Here is a 17,677-nt window from a genome sequence, read left to right as displayed (position 1 = left end):
CACACACACAGCACCCTGCTCCCAAGTCTCCTCCTGGCACACTGGGGTCTTCCAATCCCACCACACGTCCCAAAGCGGGACCCACACTGGTGCTGGTTTTTATCATTTTGGTCTCTTCTCCAGCCAGCTCAGCCCAGATCCTACACGTGACACTTCCTGGGGCTTGGGGACCTCAGTCCCGTTCAACCTGTCCATCACTTCTCTGGCCTTTCCCTCCCTGCTCAGAGCCCCAGCCCCAGTCCTGTGAGGTGTTCCTCACTCTTCCCCACTGAGAACAAACACTGAAGGGGAACAGATGGTGGGGTGTGGGGCAGTGAATGGGGAAGGCAGCAAAGACTCAGGCAGGCAGTGATTTTTTATTTATTTATTCTATACAAGTGGGGAGAGAGCCCCTGGGGGTAGAGGGATAGATCTGCCCTCCAGGGAGGGAGATGCCCCCCACCCCGACTCTCTGCTGAGGGAGCAGGCATTCAGAGTCTCCCTCTTTCCAGGTTGCTCCCTCCCTTCCTATCCCCCCTCCTGTCCCCCACACCTCATCCTGCCATCCAGCCCCTGTGAGATGGGCTGGCAGAGGGACCTGGAGGTGCAGGGGGGTGGGCCTGGGGGAGTCAGTCCTTGTGAGGCACATGTCGAGAGGAGGGCTGGGGAGGGTGCAGCAGCGGCTGTCAGTCTGTTCCTGGCTCACTGGTTCCTGCTGGGGACAAATCCAGGGAGCCCTGTTTCCTGGGCAGGGAGAGCCAGCCGCCCCTGTTGGGCGCGCCATGTTGGACAGGAGGGTGGGAAGGGGGACTGCCCTGTGGCCCCCCCACCGGCACCTGTGGAGTCAGGGGGCCGTCTTCTATCAGGCTCCAGCTTGTCACAGGACTGTGCCCGCCGTGTCCTCTTGGGCTTCAGGGGGACAGACCGGCGGCCTGGATCCAGGAGCCCTGAAATGATAGTCAAGGCAGGTCCGGCATCCGAGTGGGGCTCACGGCTGGTGCTTGGGATGGGGACCCGGTGTGGGCAGCAGGGTCCCAGAGGCATCCCGAGGCCCCTCCAGCCAGATGGCAGACCTTGGGCCTCGGACTCCTCTTGGTCCTGCTGTGAGCCCAGCCTCAGCCGGGGTTTGTTCATTCCTGGGGCTGCACCCCCAGCCTCAGCCTCTTCCCTGCCCCCTGGCTCCTGGGGGGGACGGCGGCCCCTGGGCACAGCCACTGGCTTGGGGGGCCGTGGAGCTAAAGGGGGGTCCTGCAGCGGACAGAAGAAGGAAGATGCTGGGTCATTAGTTCATCCTTTGCCTCATCAAACTGCCTCCCCCACTCGCCTGGCCAGCCCTCACCTTGGCATTCCGAGCAGGAACGGTCCTCTCCGGGAACAGGGCCCCCTCCTTCTCCTCCTCCCCATCCTGGGAGGAGGGGCTGGGGCTCTGGCAGCTGTGGTTGGGGGCACTCTCCTCAGCTAGGGGGTGGGGAGAGAAGAGAAACTGCAGGAACAGGCATTCTTGCATAGCCCTCCCTCCCCTACGAAGCCCTGGAGGCCTGGACTTCCCCATTTGCTCCTATGCCTCTGCCTTAATGTTCCCTTCTGCTCTCACATTTCCTTAGACCTTGGCCCCCAGGAGGGTCCTGAGCCCGTCACCTCTGGAGTGGGCTCAGGCTGCCCCTCGTGAAGAGCAGGGCCTGAGCTCTCCCCTGCTGGCAGAGAGCCAGAGCCTGGGGCCGCCTGGCCCACAGGCGGGGCTGCTCAGCCAGGCCTGCAGTGCCCGGGCCCTGCCAAGGCTGCAGCCTGGCTCTCCCAGGACTTTGTCTCCAGTCTGACTTAGATGGCGAGAGCCTCAAGGAGGGGCGCCCTGGCACTCCCACCTCCTGCCTCTGTGGCTTTATGCAAATTGAGCCGAGGGTACCCCACCTGGAAGGTGTTGTCCGTGTGTGTGTGTGTGTGTGTGTGTGTGTGGGTAAGAGAAGCCTGGAGGGTGCTGGGGCGGGTGTGCATCCAACTCCCGTGGTCTGAATGAAGGGTGGAGCCCCACTTTGCCTATTTAACCACGTTGTGTGTGTGTGTGGGGGGGGGATGGGAAACCAGCAGAGATGCCCCCAGAACTGGCTGGGCCTTGGAGGACGGGCCGGAGCACAGGCATTCCCAAGTCAAGGGCCAGCCTGGCCCTGCACATGCCTGGTGCCCTGGCGTCTGGTGGAGAGGAGGAGGGCGATGGAGTGTGTGTGTGTACAGTGAGATGTGTCCCTGTCAGAGCCGCTGAAGGGTCAGATGCCAGGCCCGTGGGAACGTAGGTTGACGCTGAGCTGACCAGCTTTCCTTCGGAGGTTCCGTGGGTGCAAGGTGCTCGGAACCGAGCAGACGCGAATGTCATACCACGAACCCCTCCTTTTTATGCCTTCAGAGTTCCAAAGCCACAAGGTAAATAACTTGTATAAGGTCACCCCGGCTGGCGGTGGCCGAGCTGGGCCCAACAACCAGGGTTTCCTCCGGGGCAGGACGGGCTCCGGCCCCTGCCCCGTGGCACCTGCTGCATGAGCCGGGGCTGGCTTGGCAGCTGTTCTTGGAGGAGACTGGCATGTCTGAGGGGGGCCTGGCATGACGAGTACTTGCCCGCTCTTCCCAGCTGAGGGTCAGAGAGAGGACCTGTCTGTCGAGGGTGCCGCTCTGCCGACAGGGACCACAGGCGGCCCTGCCTGGAGAACCACCTGGAACCTCCCACTGCCTGTGCTCTCGTCTGCCCGGCCTGGCACAGCCACTCTGTCTGTCGGGCCTTTCTTTGGGCCGGGCTGTCCCTTTTGGCCTTCGCTTTGTAAACAGCCTTAGACATTTCCCCCGTGTTGACGCTTCACGGCCCCACCTTGGACTCCCGGATGCAGGGCGCGGCCGGGGCCTCAGGGCCGCTGCCCGAGAGCGGGGTCCGTACCTATGTGCCAGGTGGCCTCTGCACGGCGCATGGCGCTGAAGCTCGGCTTGGTGCTTTGAGGGGGTGGAGGCGGCTTCCAGGCTCCAGGCCCTGGGGCGGAGGGGGGATGGAAAAGGGGACCGGGAAAGGCAAATTAGGAGGGGCCCCTGAGAGAGGGGTCAAAAGAAGGAGGGGAGGGTGACCGTGCTCACCTGCATCATCCGAAGAGCGCCGTTTCTGCCACGCCTGGACACCGCCCTCCAGGTCTGGGCTTGTGCCCTGAAAGGAGAGCCGAGTGTGTGTGTGTGTGTGTGAGTGTGAGTGTGTGTGTGTGTGTGTGTGAGTGTGTGTGTGTGTGTGTGAGAGTGTGTGTGTGTGAGTGTGTGAGAGTGTGAGTGTGAGTTTGTGAGTGTGTGTGAGTGTGTTTGTGAGTGAGTGTGTGTGAGTGTGAGAGTGTGTGTGTGAATGTGTGTGTGTGTGAGTGTGTTTGTGTGAGTGTGTGAGTGTGAGTGTGTGTGTGTGTGTGAGAGTGTGTGTGTGTGAGTGTGTGAGAGTGTGAGTGTGAGTGTGTGTGAGAGTGTGTGTGAGTGTGTGTGAGTGAGTGTGTGTGAGTGTGAGAGTGTGTGTGAGTGTGTGTGTGAGTGTGTGTGTGTGAGAGTGTGTGTGAGTGTGTGTGAGAGTGTGTGTGAGTGTGTGTGTGTGAGTGTGTGTGAGTGAGTGTGTGTGTGTGTGTGTGAGTGTGTGTGAGTGTGTGTGTGAGTGTGTGTGTGAGTGTGTGTGAGTGTGTGTGTGTGAGTGTGAGTGTGTGTGTGAGTGTGTGTGTGAGAGAGTGTGTGTGAGTGTGTGTGTGTGAGAGTGTGTGTGTGTGAGTGTGTGAGTGTGTGTGTGTGTGTGAGAGTGTGTGTGAGTGTGTGTGTGTGTGAGTGTGTGTGTGTGAGTGTGTGTGTGAGTGTGAGTGTGTGTGTGAGTGTGTGTGAGTGTGTGTGTGAGTGTGTGTGTGAGAGTGTGTGTGTGAGAGTGTGTGTATGTGAGTGTGTGTGTGTGAGAGAGTGAGAGTGTGTGTGTGTGAGTGTGTGTGTGTGTGTGTATGTGAGTGTGTGTGAGAATGTGAGTGTGTGTGTGACTGTGTGTGTGACTGTGTGTGTGTGTGTGAGTGTGAGTGTGTGTGAGAGTGTGTGTGTGAGTGTGTGTGTGAGTGTGTGTGTGAATGTGTGTGTGTGTGTCTGTGTGAGTGTGTGTGAGTGTGTGTGTGAGTGTGTGTGAGTGTGTGTGTGTGTGTGTGTGTGTGTCAGAAACGCCCTCTTCAGGCGGGGACTGCAGTTAGGGGCTTCTGCTCTAGCATCTTTTGTCATTAGTCCCTAGATGCCCAGACCACCCTAGGGGTATATGAAATGGCTCGCATGAATGAAAAGACTGCTATGTTAATAGTTACATGTTTATTTTATGGGCAGTAAAAGAAAACATGACTTTGGTTTTAAAGATAATAATGCACAGATCCAGATGAAGTTAAAAAAGGCGAGTTGATTTAAATGAAAACAATATGTAAATAATAACACAGGTGGAATGTGGAGAAGATAAAAATCCGCCCTAAAGTGGTAATCAGGTCACCACCGTTGGGGAAACAGCCCTGGAGGTAAGTATTTCTGTGGCCGCCCGTTTTACAAGGAAGCAGAGGCTCCAGAGGGCAGGGGACCTGCCCAGGGTTCCACGGCAGGTGTCTGGTATGGGCAGAGCTGCAGCGAACACCTCTACCGCCAATTCATGGCTTTCCCACTGACCCACCAGGGATGGGGGTGCAGGAAGGAGAGGGTGGTAGACAGGGACCCACAGGACCCTCACTTCACCGCGTGGGCTCCCCTCACCTCTTGTTTCCCGTCGAAGCTCCAACCTTTGGTTCTTCCCAACCCAGGAAGGGCAACGCCCTGGACTCTTGGCTGTTGTGCTGTCCCAGGGGCCTGGCCCGCCTCTGCTGGCTCTGACCCCTCAGAACCCTGAAACAAGTCCTCAGGTTTACAAGCAGTTCCTGAGGGAGGAGGGGCTCCACAGGCAGCAAGGGAGTGGGGAGGGCCCCTGCCCCTCGGAGCCCCCAGCCTGGGGGAGCCCTGCCCACACCCTTGGAAGAGTCTTTCCACTGCCCAAATATGCATGCAGCACGCCCAGCATGCTATACAGGCCTAGCCCACTCTCCAGGAGCAGGGAGGTGGGACGACCAAAGTTCCCCAGAGTCCCTGGCATCCTCCCGTAATTGCCTGGGAGGGATGGGCAGGTAGGCTGCGTGTGGGACAGCAGACGGGGAGGACCCAGGACCTCCTGCCTCACTTACCATCTTCCTGCGGAAGGAAGGCCCCCGGTTCCCCCCCAGTCCAGGGAGCAGGCCGCTCTCCTCCTCTGGGCTCCAGCAGGGGGAAGAGTTGTTGCCGAGGCTGGGCGGGTCTGGGCTGGGGGGGCTCTCCTGAGTTGGGGGTGGGGGTGGGGGCGGAGGGAGGAGGAGTCCGGTGGTGGGGGACCCTGGTCCCCTGTCCCCCTTGAAGCTCCGGGGCCGACGAAAGTGGAACAGGCCTCGGCGCCTCTTCTTCTGCAGCGGAGGAGGCAGCGGAGGCTCCGGGAGGCCTGGCCGCAGGGGCCGCAGGGTCCGAGGGCAGCTGAGCAGGGTCAGGGGGAGTTAATGGCAGGGCGTGGGCAGATGTAAATGCCAGGTGCAGAGGTAGCTCAGGGTGGTGCTGGTAGTCTATCTCAGGTCTCACAAACCTCCCCGTTTCCTCTCCTCTAGTTCTGCTGCTGCTCTGCAGCCCTTCCCACTTATCTCAGGGGAGCCGGTGTCCTCACCTTCCCTGTCATAATCCTCTAGCAGATCAACTCTTCTCCCAGGCACGCCTCCTGCCCTCCCCTCTGTCTCTGCAAGTGATCCAGTTCCTCAGGGCAGGACAGTGACTGAGAACAGGCCCTCAGGCCTCTTACCCTAATGGTCACACCCCCCAGGGCCTGCAGCCAGCCCCAACCTGCCCCGGGCCCCGTCCCCACCCCCCCTCTGTCCCATCCTTTCTAGCTAGCTGTCCTGAGATTAAGAAAACGTGCGAGACAAGGGCTAGGTGTGGAAGGACGAGAATGAGGAAATGTCCCAGAGAGACCGGCTCTGCCCCAGGGCTCTGTCTCCATGGGAGCCGGGCAGGCAGGAGTCCTTCCCGGCCTCGGCCTCGGGGCTGGTGGATGGGAGTGTGTCTAGGTGCCACACCTGGGACTCTCATCCATGACCCTTCGGCTGAAGAAGTCCTCCAGCCCCTCATCCAAGCGGGTGGCCATCCCGTTCTCCTGACGCGTCCCGGGCACGGGCACCTGCTGGGAGGAAAGTCCTGTAGGGAATCTCGTCGGGGCCAGGAGGGCCCTCCCATCCACTCGGGGCCGCCCCCTTCGGACGTGGACTGGCTTCTCCTGGCCCCATGGAAGTGTAGACTTCAGTCCACCTGGAAATTTACTAAGCTTGGCAGCTCTCACCACAATGACTGCTACCGTCTGGCAGACAGACTTCCTCTCCGTGACAAGGTCTATCTCCCATCCAAACTGGATAGTCCCTCTTGCGGTGGCCTGCCGGGGCCCCTGCCACATCCCCCAAGGCTGGTGCTCTGCGCCTGGCCCGTGAAGTCGATCCTCTCGAGAGGCCTTAGGGACTCACACTGGGCCGACCAGGTCCTGGAGGGGTGGTCCTGGGGGGTCGGGGCCTGCCTTGTGTTTGATGCCTTAGTTTATAGCCGTGGGTGGGAAGCTCGGATAGACCTTCCCAGGAGCCACTAGCAGTGGGCTGGCTGTTCCCGAGGCCTGAGAACCAACCAGGAGGGATCCCCAGACTCCCCAGCTGGCTTTCCATGTCCTGAGGGCTCCCACCTGTGGGGACAGCGGCGTTAGAGGGACTAGCAGGAGGGACGGGGAGAAAGCAGGCTGGGGAGACAGAGGAAAAGGAAGGGGAAACAGGGCCATTGGAATCGAAGCTGGGCACTCACTAATGAAGGCGGACACTGGCCGGATCTTGCGGCAGCGCTTTTGCTTTTTGATGGCCATGGTGTCCTGCGGAGATGGAGGCGAAGCGTGGGGCACAGGGCAGGACCTCATCTGGAGCCTCCGTTCCTCATGAAACCTCCTTTTTAGAGTCCCTCCTGCCTCCCTCTCCTCAGGGGTCTGGGCATGGGGATTAGGGAAGAGGCTGGGCTGGTTGGGCTGGTGAGACCAGCTCCGTAAGGGGGGAGTGGAGTCCAGAGAAGTGGAAGGGGACAGTGTTTGGCAGGTTCAGGGGCAGGACCTAGGTTAGGGAGGGGCGTGGGGGTGGGGTGCTCACGATGTTAGTCCCAAGTTCATCGTCTGTGGTCTCCTCGTGGTCATGGTTACGGCCCCGGCCCCGGCCCCGGGAGGACAGATCCTGCCCTTGGCCTGGCCCCCCTGATGGATCTGATAGTGTCCTTAGCTGGGCCAGGTGCCGGGCCTGGGGAAGGACAGGATCCTGAGGAAGTGGTCTACCTCCCAGAGCCTTGAGGGGAGGGGGCTGGGGGGGGGCGGTAGTATGATGCCCACGTACAGGGCATGTCTGAACGGCTTACCAGGCTCTTGTGTGAGTGGTACAGCTCCTGCAGGATTTCATCCACTATGGAGTTGGTTAAGTAGGTGACGACTGAGAGCTTCACTTCACTGTGGGCACAGGTGGGGCTGCTCAGCCACCGCTTCCCGGGCCTGGGCCTCAGCCCTGCCCTTCCCCAGGTGCCCGAGGGGGAGGGCCGGCTAGCCCAGCCACCCAAGGAGGCCCTAACATGCTGTAGGAGGCTCCCGAGGGCCACACTCAAATCTCCATAAAGGCATCCCCAGTCCCACCCACCGACCTCCGGCCCAGGTGTGTGTGGGTTAGGAGGGTGGGCAAAGAGGACTGAGGCCCTGGAGCTCAGTGGAACAGAGCTGGGTGAGTGGAACAGAGCTGGGTGAGTGAGAGAGCTCTTCTGGTCTCCGCTGTAAGAGCAGGAACCAGTTCTCCTTGTAATAATGTTTCTTTTCCTTTGCTTTGGAGAGTGGTGGCACCCAGACCCAGACCCAGGGTGAGACCTGGGAGGGACAGCGTGTAGCCCACTCTCCAATCACATCAGTTCTCTTTGGCCACGCCTCCGCAGGAGGTGACTCCGGTGTGCGTGTGTGGCTGTGTGTGTGCGCGCCTGTGTGTGTGCACTGGCCGGCTCCTGAACCCCAGCTCAGCACTTAGATTTCTAGGGCAAAGACCAGTCCGACCCTGAATAGCAAGGTTGCAGTTGGTTAAAGATTTATCCCTGGTAATGGAGATTGTGCCATTCATTATTCATGGTTGAGAGCTGGGCCCCAAGTCCCTAAGTGTTCTGGGCCCAATCCAGCCCTGCCCCAACCCGTCTGCCTCTCACTCCAGCTTGTTCTGAATGTCCTGCCCGGCCTGCTCCAGCAGCGCCCCGCGGATGAAGTTTCGGGGCACAGTGACGCGCTCGGCCACATTGCTCAGCATCTTGTTGTGCCCCTCAGCTACCCGCATGGCCACGGGACATAACTCCTGCGTTAGGCTGACCATGGACTCCAGGATCACCTAGTATGGGGGAAGGGAGGCCAGAGCCCAAAGGGGGGCAGGGTCAGGCGTGGCTTCCCAGCCGAGAGACAATAGCCTGTCTATTCCAGCCCCTCAGGCGTCCACCCTACCATATGGACAGGGAAGTCAGTCCAGGGGGAGAGAGAGGTAAGAGGCCAGGGGCCAAGACTGAAGCTAGCAGGAACAATGCAAGCCCAGTTTTCTAGTAATGTCTTTGCACAGCGGGAATGTGGGTGGTCTCAGCTCCGCATTTCCTTCTTGCCCCAGTAATCTCCCCGGGCAGACCGAGCCCTCGGCTTAGAGCCTGGGTCAACACTAGACTCTTTCCCCAGGACTTGCCTGCAGCTCCTTGTCCACAGCCTTGGACACCTCACTGGCTACCGACTCCAGCCTCTGCCGCACAGGCCCGTCGTTGGCCAGCACGTGCCCCAGCTCATAGAGGCTGGGAAACAGCTGTGTAAGGAAGGGGTTACGGTCAGGCCAGAAGCAGGCCTTTGTGCCTGGAGGGCGGATGCACAGGCAGGGCCCAGGCACTTCTGGGAGAGCATGGCTGGCCTTCCCGGGTTCTGGATTGCCGGGGAGAGCGTGTGGGGTGCTGTGCAGGGCTCACCGCCCGGGAGTTCTTGGCGTCCTTGATGAGGTCCCGAGCGTAGAGCAGCTCATCCTGCACGGGTTCCAGGGGGCACAACCTCAGGGCCCGGACCTCCTCCTGCACGCGTCCACACAGCCGCTGCAGCATCTGCAGCACAGCCGGAGTGTTAGGGGGACCTCGCACAACACCCTCCCAGGTAGGACCCCAGGCACCCCGTTTCTGTGTCTCCTTGGGCAATGTATTGGTGTCAGCACTACTGGGGTGGTGGTGATGTCTCTGGATGGCCTGCTCTCACTTCTTCTGGGGAAGCCCTTCTTGAATGCCCAGTGGAACTCCCACCGTCCTGTGCACCCCTTGTCTGGGGCCCCCACTGTTTGCCCACATGTTCTCTCATTTTTGGGGCCCCTGTTCTTCCCCATACTTGAGCCCAGTTATGGGCATCATGTGATGCCTCCTTCATGCTCCCCCGCCCCCCGTCACATCACACCTGTGCCTTGCATGCCCCATGCATGCCCCATGTGTCCCAGAGGGAAACGTTTACTTGCTCGGCGCTGCTGGTCACCAGGCCCTGCTGCAGCCGGAAGGCCTGCTCCTGGGGACACGTCTGGGAGTGGTTGTTCCTCACCAAGCACCACTGGATCTGGAGACGACGGGGTGAGCGTGTCAGGGCCTGGGGATGTGGGCTGTCCCCTGCCCTCTCTGTTCCACCCTGCCCAGGCCACCACCTTCTGCCAGACGTCCTCAGTGCGCTCGGGGGCGCTGCGGTAGGCTTGGGAGATGTCGCTCACGGGGAAGGACATGAAGCGCAGCGTGTGGTTGCTGTGGACATAGGAGCACAGAGGAGGAGGTGAGGAGAGGCCCCTGCTTCCCCAGACCCACCTCTTGCTGACCTCTTCCCTCCTCCACGGCCCTTTCTAACATTTCTGTGCAAAGAGGTCAAGAGGGCTGGTGTGAGGCTGAGTTAGTTCAGGCTTGGTCCAGGCCCAGGAAGCTGGGGGCCTGGTCCACTCACCTCTCCAGGGCCCTCGCAATGTCCAGAAAGCCCAGGGCAGATGTATTGTTCCGATCCCATAGGATAGTTCTGGGGAGAGGTGGAGCACAGCTTGTTACCTTCCCTCTGAGTCCCTGTTAAGGGGCAGGCCACAGCCCCCTCCTTTCCCGGGTACTGAGGCAGACTCAGAGATGGTTTGGGACTGAGGGTTTCCTGGAAGCTGGGGCAGAGCAAGGCAGGCAGGAAGGGCGAGTGTGTGTGTGTGTGTGTGTGTGTGTGTGTGTGTGCAGGGGGTCAGAGGGTTCAAGTGGGGACCCACCTGAGGGAGGAGTTTATCTGCAGGGCCTTAGACAGCATCTTGGCCCCAATGTCCTCCATGCCATTGCCGCTCAGATCCACCTTGGCCAGGCAGGTGTTGCTGCCCAGGGCATTGATGAGGATGCTGGTGCGCAGCTTCAGCCGGGAGTCTGCCACAGACAGTGACTGCAGGGACTGGGTGGGCAAGTAGGGGTTGGGCCCAGTTTCCAGGGCTCCCGCCACAGCAGGTACCCCCGCCCCCCGGCCCAGCCACTCACACAGTCCTCCTCCTGGATCATCTGCACCAGCTTGTGGAGGATCTCCTCCAGGGTCCTGAGGGGAGAGGGCCGGGGTCATGCTCTTGGGAGAGGAGGGAGGGATCAGAGGCAATACAGTGAGCCAAAAGGGGAGGGGGCTGACAGAGTGAGGGTCGGTGGTATGGGGAGGGGCCTTACTTGGCCTTGACATTGAAGTTCTTGCCCAGGAACAGGTGCTTGAGGGACTTGTTCTTGCCAAGTGCGGGCACCAGTGTCAGGAGGTCCGAGTCAAACCCTGGCCAGTAGATGGGAGAGGCCGGGCCTTGAGGCCGAGGCTCACAGGAGTCTCCTTAACGCTTCTCCCCCCACGCTCCCGGCCCTGTCCCCACCTGGCTCCCAGGAAGAAAACACCTCCACTCACCATTGTCTGACAGATCCAGGCTGCCCACACAGGTGACAGCCCCCAATTGCTCTTGCAAAGCCTGGGCTCCTGCTGAGCGGAGCTGCAGGAACAGGGTAGGGGTGGGGCAGGGAGGCAGGGTAAGGGCGGGGGGAGGGCACCTTTAATGTTCAGAGACCAAAGTAGTTACGCCAGGACTCAAGGTCATATCAGGTCTGGGGTGTAAAATCAGGAGGCCCCTTCTCCACACCAGATTCTTCCCCAGGGCTCTCTCCCTTTCAGTCAGAAAAGTCTCCAGGCCGCTGCACCGGAGATAGCTCGCTCCTGCCCTCTGGTGGGAAAGCCTGGTATCTCCGTCCGCAAAGCTTTAAGGGGGGAGATACTGGAGACTGAAAATGACCTCTGGAAAGAGGGACGCAGACCACAGACTGAGACGGGAAAGTGGAGGTGTGATCAGGTTGGGGGGTCACAGAGGAGTAGTGCAGAGGCAAGATATTGCCGGGGTTTGACTGAGGTCAGAGAAACGAACAGTGGGTGGGGGACAAGCGGTGGGATCGGGGGACTGAGGGCTCACCTCACAGCCGCTGAGGTCCAGGTGCAGGTCACTGAGGTGGCTGTTGAGGGAGAGGCCCTGGAGCAGCGCCCTGTGGGAGGAAGGCCAGCAGGCCCACTTTTACCTCTCGCCGCTTCTCTTATGGCTCCCCCTTGGACGCTCCCCCAACCCTGCACCCACCCGACCTGAGGGCCTCCAGGGGCAGCTTTGTGGCAGACAGGTTGACGTGGCTCAGTGTGTAGGCGCTGCTGAAGAACTGCTTGAAGGCTGGTGGGGCCTCCCGGCCCTTCCTGCAGAGACCCCTGGGGTCAGCAAGGGAGAGGGACACCCACCACTTGCCCCCTCCCTTCCTGCACCCCTCATGCTCCCACCTGTGAGAGCAGCTGTTACGCGCCAGGTTGAGGTAGGTTAGGTGGGAGCAGCAGCCATGGAGCAGGGCACCCAGAAGCTGTGGGGAGAGACATGGTGGGTCTCACAGGGGCTGGGAGGGGTGCTGGGAGGGGTCTCCCCTCCCCATCAAGGTCCTGCTCTTACCCCGCCCCCCGTGGTCAGTCTATGTGAGCCCAGCTACGGATGCCCACTTCCCCTCATATTGCCTCGGTTTCCCCTCTGTGGAAAGTGGGTCCCCAGGGGTGGTAGAGAGGCTCACAGACAATGGATGCACAAAGCCAGGGTCACCACAGGCTCACAAGGTGCCTTGCTCACATGGCCTCCTGGTGGACGCTGCCTTGGGCCAGGGGGGTGGGCGAGGGCTGGCTTTCACGGAGCCAGCACAGCCTTGGGCCGGGACCGAGAGGAAGTGCGGCACAGGTGGCAGCTGTGGGCGCCGCTTTACGTTCAGCTGAACCTGAAGTCACCCTGCCAGCTCTGCCCACCTTCCTACTCAAGGAAGGTGGCGAGGCACAGACCACCCCGGCCTCCCCAAATCACCTCAGGCGGGTCCACCGTCACCAACCAACCCCTCACCAAGTCAACGGCGCAGTCAGTCCCCGCCAGGTCCAGGTGCACCAGAGCGTTGGGCTGGGCCAGGAAACTGTAGAGGGCCTGGGAAGGGGGGGCAGCGGGGTTGCAGGGGAAGGGGTGATAGAGACCCGGGCCCTGCGGCCTGAGCGCGCTTCGGCAGGGGCTTGGGCTGTGTTCCGTGGACTCACATTGGACTCGTCTGTGGCAAGCAGCCCAGGGTTCTTGCTCAGGTCCAGGTACCGAAGGGAGCTGGCAAAGGCCGGGTTGGCCCCGAAGGTCTGGCCCAGCGCCTGGAGCCCTGAGCACAGCGGGCACTGGGCTGGGTTGGCCCCCGTGCCCCCCTCTTCTCCCGGTGTACAAGGCTTCCCCACTCCCACAATGTGGCTCCTTCCCTTCCCCTGATCCCTGGGAGGCTGTGTGAGTGTGTGGATCTGCCTCTGGACGGGGCTCCACAGCCTAGGCAGCCCTGGGGAGGTTCATGGTCACACGTCAGGGTTCCCAGTGCAAATACCTCGAGGGGAAATGGCAGTCTTGGCCAGGCACAGTTTGGTGAGGCCAGTGGGGAAGCAGAGGAGCTGCTGGCTCAGACTGAGGAAACCTGGGGAGTGGGGAGAGGAATGCACCCAGTGAGAGGCTGGGCAGTGGGAGCAGGTGATACAGTCAGGGTAGGGGCATGAGTGGGGTACAGGTCTGGGGTCAAGGATGGAGGTGCTGGGGCAGGGGCTGGTATCAGGTTGGAGAGCCGCTGTTCAGACCCGGGTTGGGCTCTGGGCTAGGACAGGGGTCTGCATTCCGGGCTGGGGCTCACCCTTGTCCTCGATGGGATTGTGGGACAGAGTGAGGGCATGTAGCACGCAGCTCCCGTTCTCCCCAAACACGCAGGCCAGCTTCTGGACAAAGTCCCTTCAGGCAAGGGGAGGAAGGATTTGTTTGTCCCAGCCCCTGGGCTTCCCCTCCTCCTCCACCTGCCTGCCTGGCTGGGACTGCAAAGGACAGAGGTCCCCACGGTAGGGGGCAGCTCAGGGTCTGCCACGGAGCTTGTCACCACTCTGGAGCACAAGAGAAGTTGTGCTGAGACAAAGCCCAGCTTTGGGCCCTCGAGTTAGAGAAGCCCACCCGCCTGGCGGTTGATGGAGCATGCTGGGCAAGGCCACGCTGGGCAAGGCCATGGAGCTGGGGGCCAGGGGGCTTAGGTCTGAGTCCAGCGTGACCAGTGACTTGTTTTCTGCCCTCTTTGGGCCCCAGTATCTTCTCCTGTAAAGTGAGGAGCAGGATGAGCTAGCTCAGAGGCCCCTATCATGCTCTGAGGTTCTGTCGCCCTAAGGCTACATCACGGGGGCACCACTGCCCAAGGAGGAGGCTGGCTCACGTCTTAAGTCCCGCGTTGTCCAGCACCAGCTCTTCGAGGCTCCCCGACTTGCTCAGGGTATGTAGCACCTGTTCCAGCACTTCAGAGCCCTGAGGACAGAGCGGGCGCTGTGATCAGGGACCAGAGAGGACACTTCCCTCTCCCACTTCCACCACCCCTCCTCGTCCCTACCAGCCGCAGGTCCTTGCAGTAGAGTTTGGTGAACCACTGGTTGTAGGCCAGGGCTGCCACCATCAGGGCCAAGTCTCTGTGGGGAGATTGAAGTGGGTGGGAAAGTGGTGAGCAGGTGGGCAGGGAAGAAGAGACTAGGGATAGAGTGGTTGGGCTGGGGAAAGCCTGGATGGGTAGAAGGCAGTGGAGGGGGGTTGGGGAGAGAGAGCTGGGACTGTGGGTGGGATCAGAAGGGCTTCTGTGGTGGGGGTGGGGAGTCTATCCCATCAGCTTACCGGCTCTCCAAGTGGCTGAAATCTAAAAGATTGAACTCCCGGTTATCCTCGGCATGATAGATGGTGTCCACGTCCTTGGAGAGGTAGAACTGGCTCACCCCTGCTCCCCTCCTCCTCCTCCTCCTCTGCCCCCTCCCTCCAGGTCCCAGCTGCCCAAATAGTGGGTCCCTGCCCAACGCACCCATTGCACCTCCTCACGGCAGTGCAGCCCATTGTAGTCACACAGGGCAGCGTAGGTCTCGGAGAAGCCACCTGTGGGGCAGAATATGGGCTGGCTCCACGAGGGGCAAGGGAGTGAGGAACAGGTTTGGGGGTCAAGGAAAGGTCAAGGTCATTTTATGTGCTAGTGTCCCGGGTTCCTGCTACACCATGAACCCCTGAGGTCCGGGAGCTGTGGGGTCCCCGGGGCAGGTGACACCCCATATAGAAAGGACTCTGGACAAGGGGCAGGGTGGTTTAGGTCCCACTTTCGTCAAGTCTGCCCCGGCTCACCACACACACTGTGAGTGGTAGACGTGGAAGTCTCAGAGTTGGGGGATGTGTCTCGGGGCCCTTCCGGAGTGTCTGCATTTCCACGCCGGATTAGACACCTGGAAGATGAACAAATCCATCCCAGAGAGAGGTGAAAAGAGGCTCTCAATGTCTTATGGCTTCTGGATCCCCAGAATAAAACGGGAGCAGGAACATGCTTGCTCTTCTCCTTGCTGTCCTAGGAGCTCAGGTCCAGGGGAAGGAGGGAAGGAGGGAAGGAGGGAGAAGTTTCCTTGATGTCCAACCCCTGGAGAGATTCCTCCTTTGCCACTCACCCAGGGCCAGGGCAGACCTTGGAGAGGGCTGAGCTCACATGTCGCGTCACTTGGTCCACACTCTCAGCTGATGGCAGCCGCATGCTCACCATGCCTCGTTCTGTCTCCACTAGGATCTGGGGGCGAGGGAGCGGCAGGGCCTCACATATTGACTCCCTCCTCCTGCTGGCCCAGGAGTGGGGCCCAGGCCCTGGTGCTCACCTGGTTCTGACTGAGTGTGTTGAAGGCCCGGATCTCCAGGACATTGAAGGAGCTCTCCACCTGGGGGCGTGAGGATGCTCAGCTCGTGGTCAGGGTCTGGCTGCCACGCTCAGGAGCGGGCATGCCAGGTGCTCTCCGCTCCTCAGCCCAACTTACCTTAGCTGGGACTTTAAGGGGGAAGAGGTGGAGGCGCCAGGAGGTCAGGGCCTTCAGAGAAAGGAAAAGAAATCAGCAGCAAATGGCCATTCCCTGGGCCTTAGATTCCTGCCCTCCTCTAGCCCCCTCAGCCTGTGTGCAACCTGGCCAGCAGCGGCCCTCCGTTCTGCGGGTCCTCGCTCTCCCTCATGCCCCATTCTAATCTCCTGGACGTTGACCCAGTCCAGCCTAACCCCGCTCCCAGACCACGTCTCCTCAGCTCTTCCCCGCCTCTGTCTTCCCTGCCTCCCAGGCTCTCTGCCCTCAGCAGCCCCGCTGTCCTCGGTGCCTCCCTCTGCTCCCAAGCCCAGTGCCCGCACCAGCACTCGGTCCTCAAACTTCTTGGGCTTCGTCTCCAGCTTCACACGATGTTGCTGGAGCACAGCCCCTTGGCTCAGGCACCTCCGGATGCTGTCTGCAGGTGGACAGGGGCCTGCTCAGAGCTCCCCTTACCCTGGCCACCCACCTCCTCAGGGCTCTCCAGGGGCAGAGTCAGATGGGAGGAGAGAGAAAAAGAGAGACAAAGAAGGACAGGGACACACAGCTTCCCTTCTTGGGTGACGTTTCTCTTCCTATCAGAGAGGGAGGGGGTGCGGAGAACACGCTGGTTCCCGATGTTTCTGAATCAAGGGACAGCCGCTGAGTGACCCTGCCTGTGGGAGGGCGTGTCTTACACTTCTGAGGGTGTGAAGGGTTTTTTTCCAGCCTGTTCACTCCAGCAACTGTCAGCCCATACACAGTGAGTCAGTGTGTAGGGGTGTGGGCGGGTCCCTTTAACTATATCCTAGGGGGTCTCGGGTGTGAGTGGGTCTGCCTTTTACAACGCGCGTGTGTGCGTGCCTTCTGAAGACGCCATTGGTGGGGATGGGGAGTGTGAATGAGGATGCTGTGCTTGCAGTTGTGAAAGGGGCACAGAGCCAGAAGGTTCCGGTGTGTGTGGCAGGTGGAAAGGATTTAGTGTTTAAATGAGACCCTACCCAACTGCTGGCAGACCATCGAGAGAGAGAGAGAGAGAGAGAGAGAGAGAGAGAGAGAGAGAGAGGTGGGGGTCCAGGCACTATAAAGATGTTTGTACACACATCTCAGGATTGTGCTTGTGTGTGTGTGTGTGTAGGTGTGGGAAATTGCCAAGGCGCGCATGCCTCTGAGTATCCTTGAGCTCCTGATCTCTGCCTGGGCTGCTGCCTCTGGGGGTCAGGGTTGTGGCAGTGCTGGGGGGCCGGGCCTTGGCTTGAGCCGAGTCTGAGGGCCACGCAAACAGGAGAGGCCTTGAGGTGTGGGTGTAAGGTAGCGAGAAGGGGGCTGGCTGGGACGGGGGGCACTGTGGGAGGTGAGCTGCAGAGATCTTGCTCTAGCTTTTAGCTCCAACGCAGGCCCTCTGCCCTGATCCCCCTTCTTTGCCCCACTGGTCTGGGCGCTGCTAGGCTGTAGGGGGCTCTCCGGGGCCAGTTCCGGGGCGGGGCCGGGAGAGGGAGGGTGTAGAGACAAGAGGCGGTCAGGACCAGGGGCAGCTCCCATCGTGCAGCCCGGGGTGGGCCTGGCTCCGCCCGGCAGGGAAACAGGGTCTCTCCGGAGAGGAGACGAGCCACCTCGCTTAGGGGTGGGCCTGAGAGTCAGCCCTAGGGACCGCGAGGGGACTACACCTGTCACCAAAGATCAGCACGGGCGGCTCTGGGACAAGAAGGTCCTGACAGGGTGAGGCGAGGGGGGGCAGCGGAGGATGCTCCGGGGACAGATGCCCGGAGCTGGGATGCAGGGGCAGGGGAGGGGGTTGCCTTGCAAGCGGGATGCATGGGGAGGGGGCGGGAGGCACCGGGGCTGGGGTGCACCGCGGGGAGGAGCGCACTGGGTCTCGAACGCTTCCAGACCTGGCGTCCCGGAGACCACCGCAGCCTCGTACCTTGCAGCTCGCGGGTGAGCTCCGTGCTGGACTTGGCCATGGCGGCTGCTGTTGCTGCCGCTGCTGCAGAGGAGCTACCGCCACCGCCGGGGAGCCGCGGCACATGCTAGACCCGGCTCCGGCAGGGCCCCGGCGCCGAGCGATGCTGCAGCCGCCGAGCCCGCTCCAGTCGGGGCGGCTGCGTGAGCGCTCCTGCCCCCGCCTCCCGGCGCCGGGTCCCCCGCCCGCCCGGGGAAGTGCGGGACTGA

General features: G+C 61.0%; 1 protein-coding gene across 1 annotated transcript; it reads right to left on the bottom strand.

Moving 5' to 3' along the window:
* Window positions 1-665: 665 nt before the first annotated feature.
* Window positions 666-17,469, bottom strand: CARMIL3 (capping protein regulator and myosin 1 linker 3). Its single transcript, XM_054715604.1, has 40 exons — window positions 17,430-17,469; window positions 15,850-15,944; window positions 15,491-15,541; window positions 15,335-15,394; window positions 15,134-15,249; window positions 14,820-14,917; window positions 14,509-14,579; window positions 14,328-14,401; window positions 14,053-14,128; window positions 13,882-13,970; window positions 13,321-13,415; window positions 13,024-13,110; window positions 12,701-12,810; window positions 12,516-12,593; window positions 11,921-11,997; window positions 11,735-11,839; window positions 11,571-11,640; window positions 11,018-11,099; window positions 10,795-10,891; window positions 10,618-10,672; window positions 10,362-10,534; window positions 10,064-10,132; window positions 9,777-9,870; window positions 9,593-9,691; window positions 9,070-9,198; window positions 8,799-8,912; window positions 8,284-8,459; window positions 7,465-7,552; window positions 7,206-7,349; window positions 6,874-6,937; window positions 6,549-6,757; window positions 6,111-6,211; window positions 5,202-5,520; window positions 4,741-4,869; window positions 3,091-3,157; window positions 2,900-2,989; window positions 1,313-1,437; window positions 1,053-1,227; window positions 816-926; window positions 666-691 (listed from the first exon to the last, which is right to left on the bottom strand). Exons 1-40 carry the CDS (start codon window positions 17,467-17,469, stop codon window positions 666-668), a joined length of 4,128 nt encoding a protein of 1,375 aa, XP_054571579.1.
* Window positions 17,470-17,677: the final 208 nt, after the last annotated feature.

The sequence above is a fragment of the Eptesicus fuscus genome, chromosome 5 (genome assembly GCF_027574615.1).
Source record: "Eptesicus fuscus isolate TK198812 chromosome 5, DD_ASM_mEF_20220401, whole genome shotgun sequence".
Taxonomy (NCBI): domain Eukaryota; kingdom Metazoa; phylum Chordata; class Mammalia; order Chiroptera; family Vespertilionidae; genus Eptesicus; species Eptesicus fuscus.
The sequence above is the reverse complement of the archived record's forward strand: the minus strand, read 5'-3'. Positions and strand labels throughout refer to the sequence as shown.